This window comes from Mesoplodon bidens (genome assembly GCF_964165515.1).
Source record: "Mesoplodon bidens genome assembly, chromosome: 17".
In the NCBI taxonomy this organism is placed as follows: domain Eukaryota; kingdom Metazoa; phylum Chordata; class Mammalia; order Artiodactyla; family Ziphiidae; genus Mesoplodon; species Mesoplodon bidens.
In genome coordinates this window covers 77,185,397-77,208,924 of record NC_138174.1, presented here as the reverse complement: position 1 = coordinate 77,208,924, position 23,528 = coordinate 77,185,397, and the positions used below count along the sequence as shown (strand labels likewise).

The 23,528-nt window shown below is 59.1% G+C and overlaps 1 protein-coding gene across 8 annotated transcripts in view; it reads right to left on the bottom strand.

Annotated features, from left to right (window-relative positions):
- The window catches only part of TFDP1 (transcription factor Dp-1), a 29,187-nt gene that overhangs the window by 4,199 nt on the left and 1,460 nt on the right, over positions 1-23,528 (bottom strand). For 6 of the 8 annotated variants that reach the window (XM_081215014.1, XM_081215012.1, XM_081215013.1 and 3 more), the window contains exons 3-10: positions 11,115-11,181; positions 6,510-6,616; positions 3,772-3,893; positions 2,589-2,754; positions 2,105-2,248; positions 1,304-1,372; positions 900-1,051; positions 305-471 (exon numbers count right to left, since the gene is read on the bottom strand). In XM_081215014.1, coding sequence (XP_081071140.1) covers positions 305-471; positions 900-1,051; positions 1,304-1,372; positions 2,105-2,248; positions 2,589-2,754; positions 3,772-3,893; positions 6,510-6,616; positions 11,115-11,181 — 994 coding nt within the window. Of the gene's footprint in view, positions 1-304; positions 472-899; positions 1,052-1,303; positions 1,373-2,104; positions 2,249-2,588; positions 2,755-3,771; positions 3,894-6,509; positions 6,617-11,114; positions 11,182-23,528 lie in introns of those variants that run through there. The other 2 variants (XM_081215018.1, XM_081215019.1) reach the window with 2 other exon arrangements.

The following is a 23,528-nucleotide window of genomic DNA, read 5'->3' as shown; positions in this document are numbered from 1 at the left end:
CTGAGTCACTCCCTGGGGTCGGGTCCACGCCTGCCACGCTCCTCACAGACCTGGGGCCCTACCTGGAAGGTGAGACCCTGACGTAACACCTGCACCGTATGAACCACATGGCTCAGCCTTGTCGCCGCCCTCCCGCCCACCGTGTCCCGAGGGGCCACGGCCCCGCCAGATGGCGTCCTCCTGCTGCCGCACCGGCACCCTACAGCCCGCCACCGTCCCACGTCCCATTTGTCTCTGGTCTGGGCACTGGGCGGGAGCCAACCCCAGCGGAGGGGGCGGGCGTTCCGTCCAGGACGGAGCGGACCTGTCACGTAGGGTTCCAGCGCCTTCGGCACCAAACTTCTCGCCACCTTCAGGTCGTCGGCGGAGCAGCTCCCGGACTCCAGCCCACAGGCCATGCCCATGCGCTTCAGCACCTCGATGTCATCGTGGATTTCAAACGTGTTGTCAAAATTAAACAGGTACTCAAACCTAGAGGAGAAAGTCACCATCAGAAGAGCGCCGTCTCCACGACAGAGTTGGACACCTGGCTCGGGGGCCCCGAGCGGGACACCCCACTCACCCCAAACCTCCCTCAGCCACACAACCCACCAACTCAGAACCAGCAACCAGGGAGCACAGGCGGCACCTATGCAGCCCGGGGCTGCCGGCCACCCCCAGGACGCCCCAGGATGGGCCCTGAGCACCGCCTGCTGTCCTGACAACAGTCCTCCTTCTCAAGGAGCCGCACAGTCAGGGAAGGGAGGAGGACACCTGCAAGGTAATTACGCTGAAAAGATCGTACTTGGTGGCTATAAGTTAGACACGCAGCAAATCAACTAGACGGGCCACCTTCTCTCTGCCCCCGCCCCCCGACCAGGCGCCTTCACACAGCCAAGGCCCTTCCCACCACGACCTACTTGTCGTTGGAAATGCTGCAGTCGATGACCGTCTTCTTGCTGGTGTTCACGATGATGAAGGGCAGGTGGATGACGGAGTTGGCGGGGGGCGGCCGGCTGGCCTGCTGCTCCGCCTGGCGGTTCCTCTGCACCAGGTTCTTAAAGGCGATTTGCTAAAAAGATGCACGATTGAGGCGCACCCACACCTGCCACCACCGGCCACCTAACCCTCCCTGGGCGTCCTCAACGGCCCTGCCCGGCACCCCCTTAGAGACCAGAGCGGCCGGGGGACGCAAGCCCCAGGGAGCCACCCAGCGGAGGACACATGTCCAACACCCAAACACCCAGACAGGGGACGACGGAGACACGGGCGCCCACGCCACCAAACAGCAATCATGCTGCCTCCACGGCAGGCGCTGCATTACCTGCAGGATAAGCTCTTGGAGCTGCGACTGTTTCTGCTTTATTCTTTCCAGCCTTCTCTGTCTCTCCACCTTCAAAGACAAGCCATCGACATAAGACATCATCACAATTGGTTTTCACAGCATATTTTAAAATCCAAGGCAACACAGGGTCACCGAGGAAAGGTCCTCGCTGAAAACGTGTGCCCGGGGCCTGACGGTGGGGCAACAGAAGAACCTAGAATGTGGCAGACGCTGCGGGCACAGGCCAGTTTCACTTAATCTCAAAACTATGCAACCTTCTTCCATCTTCTCGTCTTCTGGACACGGCTGTGGTATCTTTTTTTTTTTTCTTTTTGCGGTACGCGGGCCTCTCACTCTTGTGGCCTCTCCCGTTGCGGAGCACAGGCTCCGGATGCGCAGGCCCAGCGGCCATGGCTCACGGGCCCAGCCGCTCCGCGGCATATGGGATCCTCCCAGACCGGGGCACGAACCCGTATCCCCTGCATCGGCAGGCGGACTCTCAACCACTGCGCCACCAGGGAGGCCCTGTGGTATCTTTTTGAAAACCTCACAAACTGGGATGCAGAGTTCACCCACACTGGGGGCGACCCCCCGGGACTGGGCCGACTGCCCTGCCACCAGTGTCCGCGGCCCCAGACGGACGGAGGGTCACCGTCAAGTGGGAAAGCACGGACGTGATCAGTGACTTCAGGACACGGGGACACCTGCCCCCCACCGCCGCCCAAGCCACTCAGCAGGCGCCAGTGGTGCAGACAACCGACGCCTGCTAGGAACACGCGGCGGACGCAAGACTGGAGATACCTCCAGGTTCTGACACTCCTGGGCGGAGTTGGTGGGCAGACCGATCCACTTGATCTCCTTCTTCTCCTTGGAGATGATGTTCATGGCCATCAGCACGTTCAGGGCGTCGTAGACTCGCCGTCTGATGTTCTTCTGGTCGTAAGCCTGGCGGAGACGGAGGGGGATTTCCAGACAGCCCAAAACCTGAACACACGCGAGGCTGTGCACCGTCCGCCCGCCGTGAGGCAGCCCCCGCACGGCCCGCTCGGCCCGCCAGCCCAGGCAGGGGGCGTCGCCACGGGGAGGTGGCCAACACACGGGGCTGGAGCTGGTGCGCGCTGTGGAAGCGCCGGGGACGCGGGGGCATCACCACACGAGCGGGCCGGGAGGCCTTTGGAGGTGCTTTCAGAGCCTCTCTGCATGTCTGAGACCGTCTGAGACACAGACAGAGGGCTGGGGTGTCCCGGCCCGCCAGCCCCGCCGGCCCCGCCGCGCACACCCTCACCGACTCGTTCGGTAAGATGTGGTTGTCGGCAGCGCTGAACTCTGCCACCAGCTCGTCCGCCACCTCGTTGTAGGACGTGGTCCCCTTCCGCTGCACCTTCTCGCAGACCTTCATGGAGAAATGCCTCAGCCCCTTGCCGTTCTTCTCCCCTTTCCTGCTACGCTTCCTTCAAAGACACAACAGAAGAGCAGCGGCCTCAGCACACAGCGCCAGCCCGGGATCCAGACCCGCCTCCTAGGACTGGCGGGCGCCTCGAGGGGGTCCCGCGGGCTGCGCTCAGCCGAGCAGGGACGGGAGCCTGGCTCCGTCCCCCCGTCCAGGGACCCCCTCCTTCCTTTAAAGGCCGGAGAACAAACGTAAGTGGCCGGACCTTACACGTGTATCTTCAGCTCTCGGGAAAAGTGGGGCACGTGACCCAAAGGGCAGACCCCAGGACACGTCTGACGTGTATCGGGACACCAGACAACGCTGCTTCTTAAACAGATGTCGACCGACATCAGGGGTTATGGAAGTTCTGCTGCAAATACAGGAATCTGGGGGCAAACGTGAGCCGGCTGAGATGAGCCAGTGCAGACACCCTGACGGCCACGTGGCCGCCGGCGCCCAGCGCTGAGGCTGGAGCACTTCCCCACGGCGGGGAGCCCCAGCGTCCGACCTTCCTGAGTCGCCACAGCGAGGAAACGGTCGCCCCAAGTTTCCAACTGACGAATTTCGGGAGCTGATGATTTTTGCTTTAGAACCAATGCAGACACGATTCTACAGCTTTGGTTTTGTTTGTTTTTCGGGGAAGTTGCCCGGCTGACCTCTGAGCAAAATCGCTTTCACATCACGTTGCTTTTGGAGGAAAGGATCAAAGGGAACAGGGTGGTGTGGCCGTCACACAGGGCTGTCCCCACGGCCAGGTTTAGCTGTCTAGGAGAAGCTGCTGCGAAACCCGCCACGTTTATTGGGGTTCGAGAAATGGTCATTTCTGGTACAGACAGCGCAAAGTGTGAAAGTTACCGCTGCGTTAAGAAGCCAGAGCCCACCCCCAAAACCACAGTGGAGCCACCACCCCCAAAACCACAGGGCGGCGTGGTCCACGCATCTACTCCGGGCACGCGCTGGCCAGTGCCCGATCCTCTGGCGTGCTGGTCGGCCACGCAGCCAGAGGCTGGGGGGTAAATTCTAGGCAAGTGCTCACCCGGCAGACCAAGGTGAGGGGTCTGAAGGCTGGTTCTGGGAGACAAAGTGAGTGTTAGGGGTGTGTGGGCTTCCTACCACGATAGTGTTTGGCGCTGCAGGTCTCTGAGGCGTACCAATTACCTACAGTCAAAAAAGACAATTCACAACAGTCAGAATCTCCCACACAGGACGCTGCCGCTTCATCATTTCTCATTACCTACAGCCACCGTTGAGTTTTATTAACCACAAAGGTTAGGCAACAGTCACGTGAGCACCCAACGGGGACACCTGGAGCCCTGGGCAGCGGGGGACGCCCAGCGGCCTGGCCGGGCCTGGAGACAACTCCGAGTGGGACTCCCATGTTCCTCTTTTACTTCCTTTCCTTTCAGTGATACAAGACAGCATAAAACTCTATGCTTCAGCGGTGCTAAAATGAGACCCAAAAATGAAGAAAAAAGGAACACAGGGCTAGCGAGGCTTGCTGCAGTGCCCCACCAGGCCACCCAGCGAAGCGGGGAGCCCCGGGCACCCCAGACAGCACAGGGCAGAGGAGAGGCGATGGCACCGGGGCAAAGGCAGGGGTCCCACTGCCCCCAACACCCAGAGACACCCGTCCCTGCACAGAAGGCCTGTCTTCTGGCACCAAGCACTCAGAACTCTGGTCCCATCAATCGACAGTCACACATTAACGGGGGACACGGGGACACCGCCTCATCCAGCCAAGTAAAATCCTAGCTTCCCAAAGATCTCGTGCCCGACCCAGGAAACCACTCAGAAGCACCGTTTCCTGGTGACTGTACGGTGATGTCGCCCAATGTGTCAGCACTGGGTCCCCAAGCACTGGGCGCGTGGCGAGCAGGCTGTGTCCGGGCTATTTTAAGCTGGACACTCCCGCTAGTCCGCTGCTTAGCGGGATAAGGGTTACCTGCCAGTGGCCCTGGGACAGCTGACCTGGCACGTTGCAAATTATCCCTAAGCCCAGGTCACCTGTCAATGTTAATGATCCGCAAACCACAGAAAGAAAAACAGCTCAGCTGAATTTCATTCTTTTAATTCACGTTCCCAGTGACTAAAGCATCGTCAGTGTTTTTCAAACTGTACATCACTCTCATCCAAAAGACATGAAATCAAATAGCAAGTGTCCTGAAAGTGAAACAGGATGGGAAAGAGGATGAACCCCCAGAGGTGAGGGCCTCACGGGTGTGCGCTGACGGGGCCCCGGGTCTCGGTGGGAGGCGTGTGCAGCCAAAGCCCGTGGTCACTGGCTCGGGAACCTCAAGACCCGTCCCTCTCAGCACTCAGCCCGCTACGTCCTCAGGAGAGCAGGCTCAGGACGCCGGCCCAGCCCTGCGTGGCCGGCAGAGGCTAGGCTGCTGCCGCTCCCCGCAAGAGGGGTGCCCAGCCTCGGAGTGACTGCCCCACTGGACACAAGCGCCCACTCCACCGTCCACCCCTAAGGACACCTCCCGTGGGCTCCACTGCTCTGCAAGGAGACCAGAGCAGCAGGCACACGGCAGGCGCCCACCAGGTGCTCACTGCAGGGCGGCATCCTTCGACAACAGGACAGGTGAGCGGGGGGCACACCCGGGGCCAGCGGGCCACTGCCCACAGCCTCGCGGAGGACACCGCAGGTTTTCTCCCCTCACTCCCCTATTTTCACTATTCTCCATGGACTTCCCTCCTGTGGGAACCTGCCAGCTCTTCTGCTTTTAGCCCTCTGTCTGTAGAGGTGGACAGGCATCTGTGGCAGGCCAGCTTTAACTCTCAGAACTGAGATTCTGGGAAGAACACATTTCCATAACTAGCTCGGCTCCGAGACGGCTTGGGGCAAGTCAGCAGTGGAACTTCAGGCGGATAAGCTGAAGGTCGGAAAGGCACCAACAGAAAACTCTTCACGTTAGTCTTCCTCTCAACTATTTAAACTGGTACTAACGACAGAACTGTTGCTATCATCACCAAGCTATTCTCAGGCGTGACTCTGCTATAACGTAACACACAGTACCTATAAAATAAAATGATGTGAATTATAACTTCTATCAAAAGGACATTTATTGAATATCTGTGATGTGCCCAGTAAGGCCTAGACTCCCACACACCACGGATTTGAAAAACCACAGTGACGCTGCTGAGCAAACGTGGCCACAGTTCACCGACGGGGAGCAGTCACACAGCTGCCCGGGGGCCGCCTGGCGGGGCGGTGGGCGGTGAACGCCCCTCCTCGCATGGCCCTGTGGAGCCCGCGAGTCCCGTCAGGAAGGGAGCCGCCAAACCCCACAGGTGGGAGCCGACAGGCCGGTGGGAGTACTTGGAGGAGAGGCGCCTGGCGCAGGCCCAGGAGCGCAGGCCCGCCTCTGACCCCCTCCCGTCGGCCAGGATGGGCAGGGAAGACCCCGCCCTGCAGCACCTGACGGCCGGCAGAGCCCTGAGCCCACCGTGAGGCCCGCACGGACACCAGTCTCGTGTCCCGGGCCGGCCATCGGCCCGCCCTGAGGAGGGTCCAGGCCCGGGAGCGGCTGGCCCACACCAGCTCGGGCCCAAGCGCACGCGTCACCCCAGGAAACACCGTCAGGGCAGACGCGGGACCAGCGCGGCCGGCGGGGAAGCTGCCCTGGCCTGGCCGGGTCCCGCCGTCCAGCGGCACACACAGGAAAGCCCGAGCCAGGGGAGGACACACGGCACTGGCCACGTGCTCCTGAAACCTGCGGGCACAGGAAGGGAAGCCACAGGGCCAACCGTGCACCACCCTCCCGGCCTTACCACTTGCTGAGCGATGTTGACATTGGACTGTCCGAACGTTTTGGGCAAGAGCTGCTTCCCGAGCGTGTTCACTGTGGAGGGATGAACAGCCACTAAGGACACCACACCTGCAACGCAAGGAGACCAGAGGTCACGGCTCTCCTGAATTGAGGCTCAAAGTGTCAGTGTCAGGATGACGGTGCGCCTCGGGAGGCGGCCTGCCTGCCCCTCTGACCGTGTTAGACCCACGGTCCGCTGCAAGCAACTCTACGAGGCCCGATTCTCAAATCTGAGGGGGCTGCACCCACGCTGCCGCTCTCCCTACGACGGCCCCTACCCGGCCCTGTGCCCTCGCGTCCAGGGATCGGGGGCTCCGGTGCACCCAGGCCGTCACCAACCTACCCGACCCCTGTGGGCTGTCTGCCCACCGACAGAATGTCCTGCTGGGACCACAGGCCCCGAAGCTAAACAGCTCTTCAAGTCTGCAATTCTAAGACAATTACAGAACTTCACAGTTGGAATTAACTTGTATTCCAACACCTCACTGTGTGTTTGCAACCTGGCGTAGAAATCTAACGATCTGCTTTTCCTTGAGAAGGAGAATCCGTTTCTGTTTCCAGGAAGAGTGACTTGTGAGGGGCTAAACACTCAGATGACCTGACGCAGAGCTGGGGAAACACCTCAGCGGGGACGGAAACGTTCCTCCCCTCAACACGGGCCTGCTGAGAGCACTGTGTGCCCAGCACCAGCCTCGGCCCCAGGGATACAACAGTGAACCCCTTGCCCCGCCGACACCAGAGGGCACGCGTGCCCAGGGGAAACCGGCAGGCGGGCCCGGGTGCACAAGCGTCCTGGAAGGGCTGGGATGGTCTCAGGTGAGAAGACATGGATTTCCAGCCCCACTTGAGGGAGGGAGAAAGCCCCGTGTGGACAGGACCCCCCGGTTCCCCTAAAGCGCACGGGCTCCGGTCCCCGCAGGGTGGGTGGCGAGGGTTCTACGGGCGGGCAGCCTTGCACCAGCCGCCACTGGAGGGCATTTTCCTTCACTTCCACCAGGTTCAGCAAGAAGGAGAGACGTGGCCTTCTGTCTAGCCTCGTCTGAGGTCTCATTTTTGAACTCTTCACAATCCATGCATTTTAAATAAACTTCTTCAAATTCCAGTAAACAATGAATTTTGCTGCTATGTACGAACAATGAATAATTTCTATTAACCTAAGTTGACGAAGACAGATATGCATCCCTCAACTGCCTAAATATTAATATTTTTACCAATCAACACCAAAAAAATTTAAACTATTGGCTGTAAGCAAAATAGGTTTATCTGCTTTGAGTTTTTTATATTCCTCTAAAAATAGAGATCTGTATCTTAACAAAAACAAATATTTAAAAAATTGTTTTAGATATGAGAAACATATTTTAAAAGACACAAAATTATTCTGGTTTGCACTGAGAGATTTAAAATACACTTAGGCAATTAAACACACCACGTTCAGACTTATGTACAGATGAGTAACTAGTAAGTTTCCAAAAATACGGAATTGGTTACTTTCACTAAAAAGAATAACTTTTTTTTCAATTTGCAAATGATTCCATTTTCAACCACCCGTGAGCGCGGAAGCTCGCTGGGTCAAAGCCTACAGCAGCTGCCCGGCAGGGCTCCCGGCACCGGCCTTTAAAGCCCATTTGTCCGTCGTTATGCGGAGGCCACATCCACGGAGGGCTTGGCGGCCACCTCGCCGCAGGCCTGCAGGTCCGGCTGCGACACCCAGCCGCTACCCGGGCTCCCACCTTTGCCCAGCTTGGGGTGGGGGAGGACTCGGGGGTGGACCGGGGCAGCCCCTCCTCACCTGCACCCACGCCGCCTGTCCCACCCCGGGGATCTTCCCCTTGCGTGTGACTGTGTGAGAAACGCTGCAAATATGAGTAATTATCTTGCAGGCAGCCTTACGCCAGCACACAGCATGCACAGAATCATGACCATCATTTCACTGTCTCTGCCGGAAAGCTCCCCACTCCGCCCGGCCAGCAGCTACCGCGCTCAGAGCGTTCACTCCGTTTTCCACGCTTCCACTCGCGCCCACGCATCCAAGAACAACGTGAGTGCTGTTTGCGGGCCTTTAAATCCAGAAGATAGTACATACTGTACACATGCTGCAACTCTGATTCTGCTGTTTTTGAAAAAGACCCACAGAGAGATCTAGTTGACTTCCTCTAACGCTGGGCCGATTCCATTTTACTATCATATAACGTGTAACTATACAAACATACAATGTAATATCTACGTGTTCCTGGGGCTGAGTGCCCCTTCTCCAAGGGAACCTGGGTTCCAAGTGACCTTCTGCGTCACGGGATTCAGCCCAGCACTGGCCTGCGGCTGCTCTGCGGCACGAGTACATGCGTGCACACACCCCAGCACCCTCTCCCAGGTTTCTGACAACTGTTGACTCAGTTGAGAGTTGCTACTTTGGGTCAACCTCCGGCATGGAATGGTATTCCCCTTTTGGTTTAATCTGGCCAGAGAAATCAGAATGCTTTACACATTTTCCTAATAAAGGTGCTGCACACAACCCATTCATGGGGGCGGGGCCATAACATCTGAGCCCCAGGGAGGGTTAAATTACAACACAAGCTAGGAAGCTGCTCCCCAGAAACAGCACTGCTTTAGCCATAAAATGTACTACAAATCCTTTCTTAAAGGAAATACCAAACACAATATTTTCAAATACAACATTATGAATTGGAGAATTCCTTCCAAAAAAACGAGTTAAGAATATATACTGTCTGAACTGTTATAACCATTAACAGAAAAGGATTCTAAAAATATTACGCAGTTTTATCATTAGTAACCATATCATTAATATCCATAGGTTTTAAGATACCTTAAAGTATGAAAACGTGAGGTTTAGTGATTTCTTGAGAATAATTTTAAGCAAACATTAAAAAATTTCCAGAACCTAATGTTTGAAGAGTTACTATTTGTCTGCCATGCTACAAATACCCTGTGGGCTAACGTGGCCAAAAGGGTCAGGACAAGGCGGCCACTCGCATGCTGGGTCTTCCCAGCCCCGCCAGCCGCTGGCGTCACTGGCACTGGAAGAGCCCAGTGGCTTCCTTGGTTCTCAGGCATCAGTGGGAGCTGCCCTCCTGGGCCATTACAGCGGCCACACCCGCCCATGTGGACACACCACTCACGGGCAGGCCCTGCAGGAGCTCCTGCGTAGATCAAGGTGCAGCATCCGTGGGCCTGGGGCACCCTCTGGCCGCCTTGGCGCCCTGACCCCGGCCACACCTGGGCGACTCCCCACCACGTCCTGGGAGCAGCCTTCCACCTCGAGAACCGTCCCCATCTGGAACGTCCTGAGCCCCCGCCCTGCCCCAGGGGGCCACAGTGGGGAGGGGCACCTCGTTCTCCTACAACAGGCCTCCCAGCAATACCGGAAGCTGAGTTCACCCTGCGGGTGTGTGTCTGGAGGGCAGGTTCCGAGTCTCAAGACTCGTGAAGTGACACCAAGCCTCCAGCCGCACGTCACTACTAAGTTCTCACCTCTGCTGCCCGAGAAGCCCGTCCTCGGGCTGAGGGACAGCGTGAACCGGAGTGACCCGCGTCCCCAGAGGACGTCCCCTCACCAGTGAGATGAGGACCCACCCTGGGAAACAGCACCTCCTGGGAGTGGAAGATGGTGGCCTACGCGCACCTGGTACTCAGGGGCCCAGAGCTGCCATCGGGCCACAAAAGGTGGCACCAGATGCTGCCGGGAGAGGACGACGCAGGTCCCAGGACACCACGTGCCTGGACACCAGGTGTCAGATGCTCCCGAGGAAACGTGCACTGAAACACACATTTACGTCTTCAACTGCACCCTGGGGTGCAGATGAACACGTATCATCTGTGTGATGATACCTTCCAATCTGAAAGGCAACAGCAAGCACGACGAAGGCAGACACAGATCAGAGGCAGGAAGAGGCCCTGCAGCTGCGGCCCCGCACGGCGTGACCCGGCCCACCAGGCATCACAGGCCAGCACCTCGAGGGGGGCGGCCCTGCAGCTGCGGCCCCGCGTGGCGTGGCCCGGCCCACCAGGCCTCACAGGCCAGCACTTCGAGGGGGGCGGCCTTCTGACCCAGCAAATCCACATCTGGGAGACCGGCTCAAACACACCCACTAGCAGGCGTCCATCCCGTGTCCCTACAGGAAGGAAACTGCAAAGCTTGAGTCCCCTGGGAAGAGGGGCTGCAACGCCCCGCCCCATCCCCTCCCCTCAATCCCAAGGGTGCAGACGTCGAGGCCCATTCAAGACACACCGCGGACGAGGAGGCGCCGCTCTCTCACGGGGGCGCCCTGCACCCACAGGTCTGAGGTGGGCGTGATGGGCATCAGCTGGCTGCCCTGAGGCAGAAGGAATATCCGTGACCTGTGCTCTGTTCTCTTCCTCAAGTTTCTCTACTTTTCCCGAATCTCTGCATATAGCACGCAACTTACAAACCAAGATAAACTGGGGCGCTGACCCCGGTCCTTAAGTGTGACTCCCACCGCTGACAGGAGTCTTCATGTCAGGGGAACTCACACCCACCCCACACTGGACACATTTATCCAGAGACGTGCCTTCCCGAGACGGGCGCCCTTACCTTTTCCAGGACTAAGGTTCTGGTCTATGAAGACCTTGAGTTCCCCGTTGGCTTCAATTAGACCGGCCTGCGGGGGCAACAACAACACAGTGAGCAGGCGTCGGGAGGGCGACAGTCAACCCAACAACCCGCCGCTCGCACACCTCGCGACACGCCTCAGAGGGGCCTCGCCGTCCCCACGCAGCCGCGAGGCCCGGGGGCACGTGCTGTGTCACCCACCGTGATCGGCTCGTCGGCAGCGGGAAAATGATCCTTTCAGCCTCTGAAGCTTGGCCTTTGGGACACCGTGCAACACTTCCCTTAGTTATCCATTAAGTCACGTGTCATTTCACATTTGGGGTCAGCGATGCGTAACCACGGGTGGGCCACCGGGAAACCAAACTGGTGCTCTGGCCTGAGAACAGCACCTCTGGCTCCATCAGAGCGCTGGACACCGCGCTCCCAGCATCAGGACAGACCATCTCTGTGCACGGGGGGCGTGGGCCCTTAGTGGCCACGGGACGCACCCAACACCCCCCAGCGCCCACCTCGTCCCGGGGCAGACATGCTGGCTGGCAGTCGAGGAGGTCTGCCCATCCCCATGACGAGGCCAGTGCCCGCAGGGCACGGGAGCGGCTTGCCCTGGGGACCGGCGTCCCCTGCGCCGAACAATGCCGCTGCCCCCGTCAGCCAGGGCCCTGACACCCCCGGCCTGCTCGGTTCTCACGCTTGGCCCACAGCGACGTGACCCACGATAGCTCGGCAGGTCACGCCCAGGAAGCCCTGCGTTGGGGCGCTCGCCCCCCGCCCTGGACGCAGGGCCCACGCTCCGTTCCTCGGCCGCAGGCTCTCTGCAGCGGCTGCCCGGCCAGAGCCGACGGGCACGGCCCATCCCGCAAACTGCTGAGGGTGGGGCAAAGGGCCACCCTTCTCTGCCAGCCCCGCCTCCCACCTAAGCCAGGGGGACCTGGACCAGGAAACGCAGGAGAAACGAGGCAAACGGCCCACGAGCTCTGAAGCAGAGCCGGCCCCGCGGCGACACTGCACAGGAGCGGCCTCCTGACCCTGGACGCCACGCCGCCTGCACCCACCGCGCGGCGCCCCCGAGCCTCCCGCACTCCAGCGGGCAGCCAACGCGGAGACGTGGTCGGAACCCACGACAGCGCTTGCGTCTCCAGCGGTCCCTTCGCGGACGTTTGGGCCGCCGCAGTGCCCCCCGCCGGTGCCAGCTGACCCCCCGTGGTGACGCCACCCAGAGCCATGGATCAGGTTCCGTCGCCTCCAGAGAGACACCCCCAGAGCTGCCGGGTGCTCGGCCCTGATTTCCCAGCAGGGGCGAGAAGCCTGTGACACCCGACACCCGACTGAGGCCCAACGGCCTGGAGGTGCCCGTCCCCTCACACGGATGGCCGCGTGGACGGCAGCCCGCACCCAGCCAGGTTCCCAGGCGCAGGAACTCCCTCTACTTCCCTACACAACGCGTCAGAATCACAGAGGAGACACGAGCTCGCCTGCCCGCGAAGGAAACTGAAATACCTGAGAAATCCTCCCTTCAGACAACCTGAAGCACAGGAACGCGCAAATGTCCCACCAGCCCCGAGGGGGCCTCCTCGCTGAGCCTGGAGGCGCAGCCTGGACCTGGAGCCTCAGAGCCGAGCGCCGGCCTCGGGGGACTCCCGCCCTCACCGGGGACCAGTGGGGACCGCGGATTGTGACCCACCGCGGGGTCAGCCCTCCTCCTGTGCTGCTCGCTCGGGGTGCCGCGAGGACACCGAGGCCCACCGAGGCCCCCCTGGGGTGGCCGCCTCACCCCTCAGACGCCGCCAGACGCGGGGACAGACCTCTCGGCAAGGCCACCCGCACCTGACCCTCCCCAGCTGCTGGGAGAATACATGTATGTTGTTACTTTCAGCCTCTGAATTTTGGGGTCACTGTTCCCACCCAGAGGTGATGCTGGTTACAGGTCTCCTCAACCCTGAACCCAAGGCCCCTCTCGCCTGGCCCTGTAGGAAGGTGACAGAAGTCGTCTGTGGGCCTGAAGACGACTCAGGCCGACACCCTAGCCCACCCCAGGCTCTGTGTGGGGACAGCATCTCTGCACTGCCCCTGCCCTGCAGGACAGACCGCGGACAGCGCAGACCTAGGGAGAGGAGCCAGTCCACCCCAGGTACGCGTGGAGGGGTCGTGGGCATCATCACCCACAAGCCACCCTCCACCCCAGTCTCGGCTGCAGCTTTTTCTAAAACGCCCGCTTCAGGAGCAGGACCCCAAGGGCAGCTGGGAGTCTAAGGAAGGCCTCGCAGCCCAGAAGCTACGAGCTTAGAGCCTTGACAACAGGCATCAAAACACAGGTGGCGGGCTTCCCTGGTGGCACAGTGGTTGAGAGTCCGCCTGCCGATGCAGGGGACGCGGGTTCGTGCCCCGGTCCGGGAAGATCCCACATGCCGCGGAGCGGCTGGGCCCATGAGCCATGGCCGCTGAGCCTGCGCGTCCGGAGCCTGTGCTCCGCAACGGGAGAGGCCACAGCAGTGAGAGGCCCGCGTACCGCAAACAAACAAACAAACAAAAAACACAGGTGGCGCTTGACCTTCAAGAGGTATTTCTGAAATTGCAGTAAATTGGAACATCAGTGCTCTGGACTTCCTTTCTGACAAAATCTCTGTATTTAAGATGCAAACCTGGCTTCCTCTAGGGAAATACCATGCTGCTAAATCCATTACATGTAAACCAACAACAAAGGCACTCGTTTGCCATAACTAACCTTAATTTTTCTCAGAAAAACCATATTCAGCCTTTTGTGTTTGTAGCCAACAGAGAAAGTTGGTTACTCAATTACAGTGGGTACAGCTATCCCATTCACAGTAGCAATGCCGGTAAAACACGTGTTCCCAAAACACACAACGCTGCTAGAAAGAGCAGAACCAATTAAGAACGAAAGCGGAAAAGCTGACAACTACTTTACTTAAACGAGCAAACCTTCCTACTGCCGACACCACCACGCTCCAGGCTTGAGAAACGCAAAGTGGGGCCCCAGCTCGTCACCTGCCCCCAGGAGGCGTGACCTGGCCGAGCCCTGCCGCATCTCCCCAAGTCTGCCTCTGCATCACCTCCCGGCCTCCTTTGCTGGACCTCGAGGACTCCACACAGCCCAGGGCCCGCCCACCGGGGAGGCTGTGAGCAGGGGGCGCAGGGCGGGGTGGGGGTGCTGAGGGAGCCAGTTTGCACGCACACACCCTTCACCTCAATAACCTCCTCCTGACTCATCCTGAAAGGCTGTAGCACTTCCCGAGCCACACGGGCACACCCAGCGCATCAGTGCTGTCCTGGTGATGAGAAAAAGACAAAATCCATCATCGCTGGCCCTCGTGGAAATCACGAAAAAACCTAGTCCACAGCATTCCTTAACATCAGCACTGACGCGCATACAAGAGAAATGTTAGGTCCTTTCACCACAGCAGTCACAGGAGCAGCCCTAACCTAAAAGGACATGGACCCCGAAGAACACCGCCCCTCTCGCCGAGGGACACGCACCCTGTGAGTGAGCCAGGCCCCCTGCCTGCGGGACTCTGGGCCCTGCCCAGTCCCCTCCCCCGAGTGCGGCCTGACCTAGTGGCCAAATCTGCAAAGGCCGGGGCAGGTCACAAGGGACCAAGTCGCCTGCCCGCTGGCTCACCGCCCCTCCCACCTGTGTCCTGTTTCCGTCTCCGTCTCTCCCCATCTCTCTGTCTCTGTTTCCCTCTGTCTCCTCGGCCCCCTCACTCGCTCTCATGATGTGAGGGCGACAAGCAGCCCCCGGGGGCCTCGGGGACCATCGAGGACACCTTTGGGTCCCGTGCTCCTGCCGCAGACAACACTGCTCTCCAGGTCCCTAGACTCTGGGTGACCTGCTACGGAGCTGACCGCGGCCACCTGCCACGGAAGGGCCACCACGGACACACTATGAACCAATGAGGCCGGAGCGCCAGGGCGAGGGCTGAGGTCCATCACGTGAAGAAAGACTCCAGGTGGAGAGCACAGCTCGGGAGGCTGTGCCTGAACCTCAGCTCCAGCTCCTGCCACAAACAGCACAGAACAGGTGAAACCGGCCCCTGGCGCTCTCAAGGTGGTGCAGGGGAAGCTGCCTGAACGGGTGAGGACCCAGGGCCACGTCCACGTGAAACACCCCACAGGGTCCCAGTGGCAGAGCCCCTCCGGGTCCGGGACCACCGGGGAAACACTCGGGAATCACCGTGCAGTGTTTGGGGTATTTCTCTTCTTTACTTATTTGCATTATTTTTTGAGGTACAGCTGACGTATAACATCATACAAGTTTCAGGTGTAAAGGGTTCTCGCCTTCGAGGGACACGTCCTGGAACATTTGATGCCACGACAGTAGCAGTGTAACCAGTCCCGGGAGAGGCAGGACGGTGGGACAGCCCTGAACCGAGTCACTCGGGACGCAACAGGGATGTGGGGCCATGGTCACGGCCCCTCCACCCCTGCACACATTTGAGGTGGCCCACGAAGCCTCCTCTAATCATCCACTTTCATATTTACCAACATGAAAACATCAGGGACAAACCCGTGGAGAAAAACAGCAGGAAAAGAACGTCTGAGAGGGCCTCCCTGGTGGCGCAGTGGTTGAGAGTCCGCCTGCCGATGCAGGGGATACGGGTTCGTGCCCCAGTCTGGGAGGATCCCATATGCCGCGGAGCGGCTGGGCCCGTGAGCCATGGCCGCTGGGCCTGCGCATCCGGAGCCTGTGCTCCGCAACGGGAGAGGCCACAACAGTGAGAGGCCCGCATACCGCAAAAAAAAAAAGAAAAAAAAAAAAGAACGTCTGAGAGCACTTATGCAAAGCCGTGTAACGGACGTGTAAGTTACTCCCAAAACAATCTCCGAAATCTAACAGCAAGGCCACCCTGGACTGTGATTTCAGATGACTCTTTAAATTTCTTTCCGACTCTTATGTGGATTTTTACATAAACCCTCTACTTCCGTGACTGGGCGAAACATAAGGTTACGGCCACTTCCTCAACAGAGGATCCAGAGGCCCCAGGATCCCAAGATCCAGGAAGCACGAGGTTGGGGGGCTGCAAGCCGCGGCTCTGAGGCCAGGACCCGCCCCCCACCCCGGCATCCACGAAGAGGAAACCAGGTGGCGGCCGGAGCCACAGGCAGGGCAGCATCGGCCACAGGTCTGGAGAGGAGACAGCCGGCGAGCGCCAACGCTTCCCGCACCAGGCCCAGGGCCCGCCACCAGTGGGGGTCACACTCACAAGGCCCAGCGGGCTCCAGGGATCGGGGGCGCAGGTGAGGCAGGCGGGGCCAGGAACCAGGGTGCAGAGTTCAAGGGAGCCCCTGACCCCATGCCGGGATGCTGGCCGCTGTCCCCGAGGGGCACACGACCGGGAGCCAGGGCACAGCCCAGCCTGCTTCTGCTTCCTCCTTAGGGACCCCGACGCCCGGCTTGGAAATGCCAGGGCTCCAGGGCCTCCTGTAGGGCATCAGAGCCCCCCGCACCCCAAGAGACCCACGTGTGAAGGAGCGCTTCCCCCGACTCCGCCCCCAAGCTGCTCCCAGCGCCACGCAGATCGTCTAAACCATCACCTTCCACCCACCAGAGAGCAGGTGCCGCCCCACTCCCAGCCCCCCACACCAGGTCCTGGGGCTCCCGTCAGACCCGGGAGCCCCGCTCCCCAGCCTCACCCTCCCTAGAAGGACGCGGCCTCTAACCCATGATCTGACCAGCCTCACTCATCATGGCCAGAAAAACATCGAATTCACTCCACAACAGGCGCAAACGTAAGACCGCCCTAAGAAAACGTGACACGGCTCCAAGACCACTTCTAAAGACCTGCGTACATCCTGCTTTCCGGCCTTTCGGCGGCAGGTCTGCAGGGGCTAGCCCGGCTGCACCCCCTGCCAGGCATCTGCAAGTCGCCCCCAGGGGAACATGATTTCAGGTTCTTTAGGACCCGAAAGGCGGACCCAATGGGCGGGCTTCTCCCCTTCCCCAAAGCCCCCAAGGCCTGTGCTGGGTTGGCCCCTCGTCCGCCCTCCTACCCACTGTGCCAGCCGCAGCCCCTCAAGGGGAACTCCGTCCCCCGACCCAGTGCAGCAGGCCCTTCCCCCAACAAGTCCCTGCTGCCCACACCCCACGGGCACGTCCACACTGCAGCCAGGGCTGGAGGGGGAGGAGGCTGCACAGGAGCAGAGGCAGGGTCTTCCCTGCACCCCGATTCTGGTGGCCTGGGGCCCCCTGCACCCATCTCTGGTGGCCTGGGGGCCCCTGCATCCCGATTCTGGTGGCCTCGGGCCCCCCTGCACCCATCTGGTGGCCTGGTGCCCTCGGCTGCACGAGTGGGTGTTCACCCCCAGAGCTCTGATCAGATCTAGATGTCATCGATTCAGCATGAGACATTTTCACTCAAACCCTGATTTTTCTGAAATGCAAATGAAACAACATAAAGATAAGACCCACCCCAGGGACTCAAGTCACCAAGACCAGGAAGGAGAGGACCAGCCATCGTGTAAGAGCTGAGGCCGAGACCACGGCCCCAGAGGGGCAGGAACCGAGACCTGTGCCAGCCTCGGTCACACTGCACGGGGACGACAGGGAAGGAAGAACGTTCAGACACCTGGAAACCACCTGTTCTTAACGTGAAACTTCCAGGTGTGAACTCTGGTGTGTTCTCCATGGTGTAGCCTGAAATGATGGTATATCTGCCACTCGTGCTGATGACAGAAGAACCAAATCCTAACATTTTGCGATGAAATGACGACAATAGTTTCACGAACATCCTTAGTTTCTGGAGTGGATGCAAATCAACAGGAAATCGACGCCCGAATGGAGGATGCAGCACAGGGCATGTTCAATTCACAAAGAAACATGATGTTTTAAAAGGAAAATATTCAATCTCTGAATCAAAAAATGCAAACTAAAACAACGCAATTTAAAACCTCACCCATCAAATGGAGCGAGTTTGTGGGTTTTTAAATGAGCAAACTTGGTGTTAAAAACGGGTGGTTAAAATGGGCTCCGACAACCTGATGGGAGTTGATGCCACCCGGCACGCCCGCCCCAGGAAGCCACCTGAGGACGCCTCAGGCACAGCGCACACGTGTGTGAGCGTCCACCCGCAACTACACTGCCAGGAACCCGTCCTGGGTTACCATCGTGGATTTGTGCAAACATGAGAAGACTAAACTGGAAGCCACCAGAATCCCCACGGCTGGGGCCTGGGCACGGGGGACACAGCAGAAGGGCTCTGCCGAGTTAACCCAGCCCCACCCCTTCAGGACCCTCCGAAGACCCGCGTGTCAGGCCACCACTCGGCTGTGTTCGCTTCTAAACGCCCACTTGTGCCGCTTCTATTTGTTATTAAACACGTGGAAAACACTGCGCACGATCTAGGTCACGTTCAGCATCTTCAAACGTCCTCTACGTCGTCCCTCCACCTGCAGAAACCAAAGCTGGGCCTTACGGGCTATGGTTTATGCAAGAAACGTGAATCGCTGGACCGTTCGTCAAGAAAGGGCCTTCGCTCTACAGCCAGGGGGCTGGGAGGGCAAGCATATGTGTTTGAATTTTACAAGATGAGTTTAGGAATGTATCACTTATTATTATTTCCCACTTTAGGTCATTTTTTCAGTAAGTGACCACCTACGATTCCCAAGTGTGTCAAATAAACGCACAGCTGCTAAAGATGACATGGGAGAAAAGAAAGCCTGACTGGGGGAAACAGCAACAGTACACGGACGTGGACGGGGTAGACGTGGGACGCACAGACCATTCACACATGGGTAAAACCTTTGTTATGTACAACTAAGTGAAGATCCAACAGGAATAAACTACAAACCCCCAACCATCCCCCTCGGATGCCGGCTGGCAGACGGCTTCATTCTCTCGTTTTCATTTTCCTGGAGCTTTCCAACTCTGGCACAACTAACATTGCATTTATGATCACAAGAAACATTCCTTGAACTTTTTCAGTAATTCACACTTGTTCCTTGTGGAACTTCTGCTAAAAGGAAAACCCAAGGTTTGCGACAGAAAAGCCTGCTTGCGTGACGTCAACCTGCAAAGACAAACTCACAGCTGCCACCGAGAACCCCCGGGATGGCGAGTCCTCTGCGGGATGGACCAGGAAGGGCCAGCAAGTCTGTCACCTGTGACTGGGCAGGGAGGCAGAGGGCAGAGCGGCATGGCCCGCGGTCTGGTCCACAGGCAGAATCCCACCCTGGGTATCATCCAGCGAGCGCTCCGTGTCCCTCTGGGCCCTCAGTGACACGAAGTCATCTGTCGGGACACCGAGGTACAGGTGTCAGGAGGTGCTGCATTTCAGGGCCCAAGGGAGGCCCAGGGGTTTCACTCTGTCAAACCAGAATCCCCTTAAAACCTGGATCCTGTGAAAACAGGACCCCGATGGACAGAATCCTGAGCTCAAACAACAGAGGCTGGGCTTCCCTGGTGGCGCAGTGGTTGAGAGTCTGCCTGCCGATGCAGGGGACGCGGGTTCGTGCCCGGGTCTGGGAAGATCCCACATGCCGCGGAGCGGCTGGGCCCGTGAGCCATGGCCGCTGAGCCTGCGCATCCGGAGTCTGTGCTCCGCAACGGGAGAGGCCACAACAGTGAGAGGCCCTCGTACCACAAAAAACAAACAAACAAACAAAAAAACCCCAAAACAACAGAGGTGGAGAGAAAGAAGTCCAACTTCACCCTGGACCCTCGAAATCCGTGCAGCACGTCTGCTCTGGGCCCAGATAGTGCCACGACTCTTGAGCCACCACTGACCGGCTCCCTTCCTGGCCCGCGCAGTGTAGACAAACTCCGTACCGGCTGTGCCCGTCTGAGCAGAGGGGCTGGGTTGAGTCCCACCTCCACCTGGGCCAATGCGACGCCACACTGCAGGGGTCTGGCCCTCACGCCACGAGTGACCCAGGGCTGTGGCCCATCCCTGCTCCCCCCGAGGCCCAGACCCCCTCAACAAACAGCACAGAACCACAGGAGGAGAAGCCAGGGCTGGCGTCTGAGCGAGAACCACGCGGCTGTTCTACGCTGAAGAAAGACGAGACTTGCTCAACACCAAAGAGAAGAGCTTCAAGCAAGCGACTGTGATTGGAAAACATCCCCTGGGGGGTCACAATGCACATCAGGCACAGCGCGCCCTGGGGATGGCTCGCCCACCGAGGAGCAGGGCTGAGAAAGCCCCCTGGCTGTACCAAGGGACACACAGCATTTCACACCAGGTGCGACACAGCCACGGGGCCCAGGGCGGCACTGCTGACCCCGCCGTGACGTCCTGCTCTTCACACGGTCTCAGAGTTTCCCCAATTTCATTCTGTGGAGAAAAAAGGTAATTCCAAAACAGGCAAAGCCCGTCGACAAACAAGCGCAGCAGTGCTGACTTCACCGCTTTCGCCGGAGCAGGCTGAGCTCTCTCACTCGTGTCTCAAGTGGGAAGAGAAGCGACGTCAGCGCCCAGCAGGCTCTCAGCTCACAGCCTGAGAGACACGGCCGGTCCCGCCACCCCAGGCGCGCTTCCGCGGCCCGGATCTCATCACCGAGGCCCAGGCCTGGGAAACAGCGCTCAGGACGTGTGTTTTTAGACAAGCTCATTAAACCAGGCCTTGTTACGCATCCCTCACAAGCTTAGATTCCACGTGTTTCTTCGGTCTCCTGCCCTCAATAACACAATCCAGGGATTTTTCCATAAACTCACGGAACGCAAAGTGCAACCACAGAGCAGCTCCACGGTGAAGCCCCTGAGCCCTGATGGCAACTCACAGGCCCTCCCGGGACTGCTGGGGCCGAACCGCGGCTCACCTGCCCTCTGCCCCCAACCTGAAGCAGGGAGGGGAGGGTCCCAGGAACATCTCCGCAAAAGCAGGCCTGAGGTTTCACGACTCGACCACCCCCCGCCAGCTCTTTTCAAACCTTCGTGACACTGGATGAGGACTGGTCCTCCCAGTGGGGACGCTAGCCCCATGTCCTCCTTCCAAGGGTCACTCCGATGGCGGGGGCTGAGTCACAGGCTCTCTCCCTGCGGCCCCTCCAGTCCAGTTCTAGAAAACTACAGCCGCTACACAGGCCCTTTACCTTAAACCCACAGTCTTCCAAAGGCCAATGGCACCAAAGCACTCATCAGGGCCACAGACCCGACGGGGAGGCAGCCAGGCAGGGACACGCGCGCACCACACATTTAGCACACGCACGCGCACACGCTCAGCACACACACGCACACATGCACTCAGCACACACACATGCAGACGCGCACACATGCACACGCTCAGCCCCCTAAACACACATGCTCAGGAAACACACGCTCAGGAAACACACACAGACACGCATGCACATCAGATGCCATCCACTCTCTACTTCACACAACTGCAATTTTTAGTACAATGAGACATCTCTGACGGTGACAGTTTTCACATTTCCTTCCACGCCTACATTCACCGCAGGAGCGTCCTGGGCACTGGAAACCCTCCCATCAGGATCTGTGTCATGGGACCGGAGGCACAAAATAAAACCCACAGATACCCAGCTTCATAAATCAATAACCAATGAACTGCATTTTCACTCAGCAGGGTGACAAGTCTCCGTGGGGAGGGAACAGGCAGCCCCAGGACGGCGCCGCCAACAGCGTCGCCACCACCTTCGACCCGCGCGCCTCTGACCCACGGGCCTCGTCGCAGGAAATCGTGGCAACACCGCCACGTGCACATTAAGGACAGTCCCTGAGCTCTGGTGTGAGTCCCACACACGAGGGCCGAGGGTCCCGGGAGCAACGAAGGGGCCAGGGAAGTTAAGGACGGCGCAGAGACCCACTTTCCAAAGGGAACGGTGGTGGTGAACCACCGAGCCACCTGGCTTCTTTTCACGTATTGCCGGAAAATGGTTAAACGCGGGAATGACAGTGTTTTGTCCAGATGCCTTTTAGAAAAACACACGAAGACTTCACTTCTTCGTGCACTAGGCACAGAAGCCCCAGGGCGGGCAGGCAGCTCGGCCGCAGGCGCCACCGGCCTGTGCCCTCAACCCCCCACCCCCATCCCCACCCTCCGGGGTTCAGGGGGGACGCGCCGCTTCCTCCCGACTCTGCCCCACCCTCACCGCTGGGCTCACCGTCACGGCTAGGCAAACCCCAAACCCCGAGCAAGGCCGGCAGCGCGCAGGGGCCCTCGGCCCAGCGGGGCAGGACCCTGGGCCCGACGCACCTACGACGGGGTGGAGAGAAGCTCCAGGTGTGCCCAGAAGACTGGCCCACCCGCAGGGGGACGGCCCACGCTGCCCCGTCCCAGCCCCCTCCAGCCCCCCTGGGCCCCAACAGTCCCCCACGGAGCCCCCAGAGCTCTGCCGAGCTGGAGTCCCAGCCCACCACCCCCTTCAACTCAAGGGGCTTGGATCTTACACGCGAGAACACACTGAGGCCCCACTGCTTAAGTTACCGCTGGCTGCCAGGGTCGGCTTCCCAGGCTCAAACGTCACACCTTCCTCAAGACTCAGGCAGCGGGACACGGGCCAAGCCCTGACCCGGCCGTGGCCTCCAGCCCGCCGACCCCCAGCCCCAGCGAGACCTGGTTCCAGCACACTTGACGGCCCCCAGCTCAGCACAGGCAAGGCCACTTCACCTGCATCTCCTCAGGCCGGTATCACCACGGCACCGACCTCCACGGCCAGTGTCACCTACTCACGTCGCAACGGATGGTCCTGGTCACTCCACCCAGCCACCGGGCTGCCCGCGCTTTGCGGGGCTGTGTCTCCAGAAGGGACCATCGGAAGAGGCCGCTAAGCAGTCCTCCTCCTGCAGCCGGGCCTGGGGCCGTGACCGTCCATCTTTACTTCCCCCAGACGCCCAGGAGGAGAAAGAGGGCTCTCCTCCGGGGGTTCACACAGGAGGGCAAGAAACTCGGCCCCCAAACACCAGCCCCGGCACCACAGCGCCCTTATTGCACGCCTGTTGCCCGGCCCGCGTCCTTGGGGCGAACATAGCAGAGAAGTGGGCACGGCCTTCGACCGTCAGAGATGATAAACTCACACTCAGAGACACCACACAGGGGCACCCGAGTCCACACACGCTGGCGGGAGGACTTCACGCCTGTTATGTGGTCCCACGGATACAGACACATTTTATGCCTCCAGCTGTGTCTTGGGCTGTACTTCCGTGCAATTTATCAGTGAATAAGTATACGGCCTCTTTTCCCTAATGTTCACAGAACAGCACATTCTGAGAAACACTGAAGAACAGAGCTGGGGTTTCAGTTAACTATTACCAAGGGTCGTACAGGGCTACACGGCCCATAGAACATATCTGGGGGCCTAAAAGCCTATTTCTTGCAAAATGTGAAGAAAAATTACTATGTTCTATAGCTTCATAACAAATATAAAGTAGAATTTTTTACCACATTTTGTTCATCACCGAATTTCACTCTTTCTGAGAAAAAGAGTTG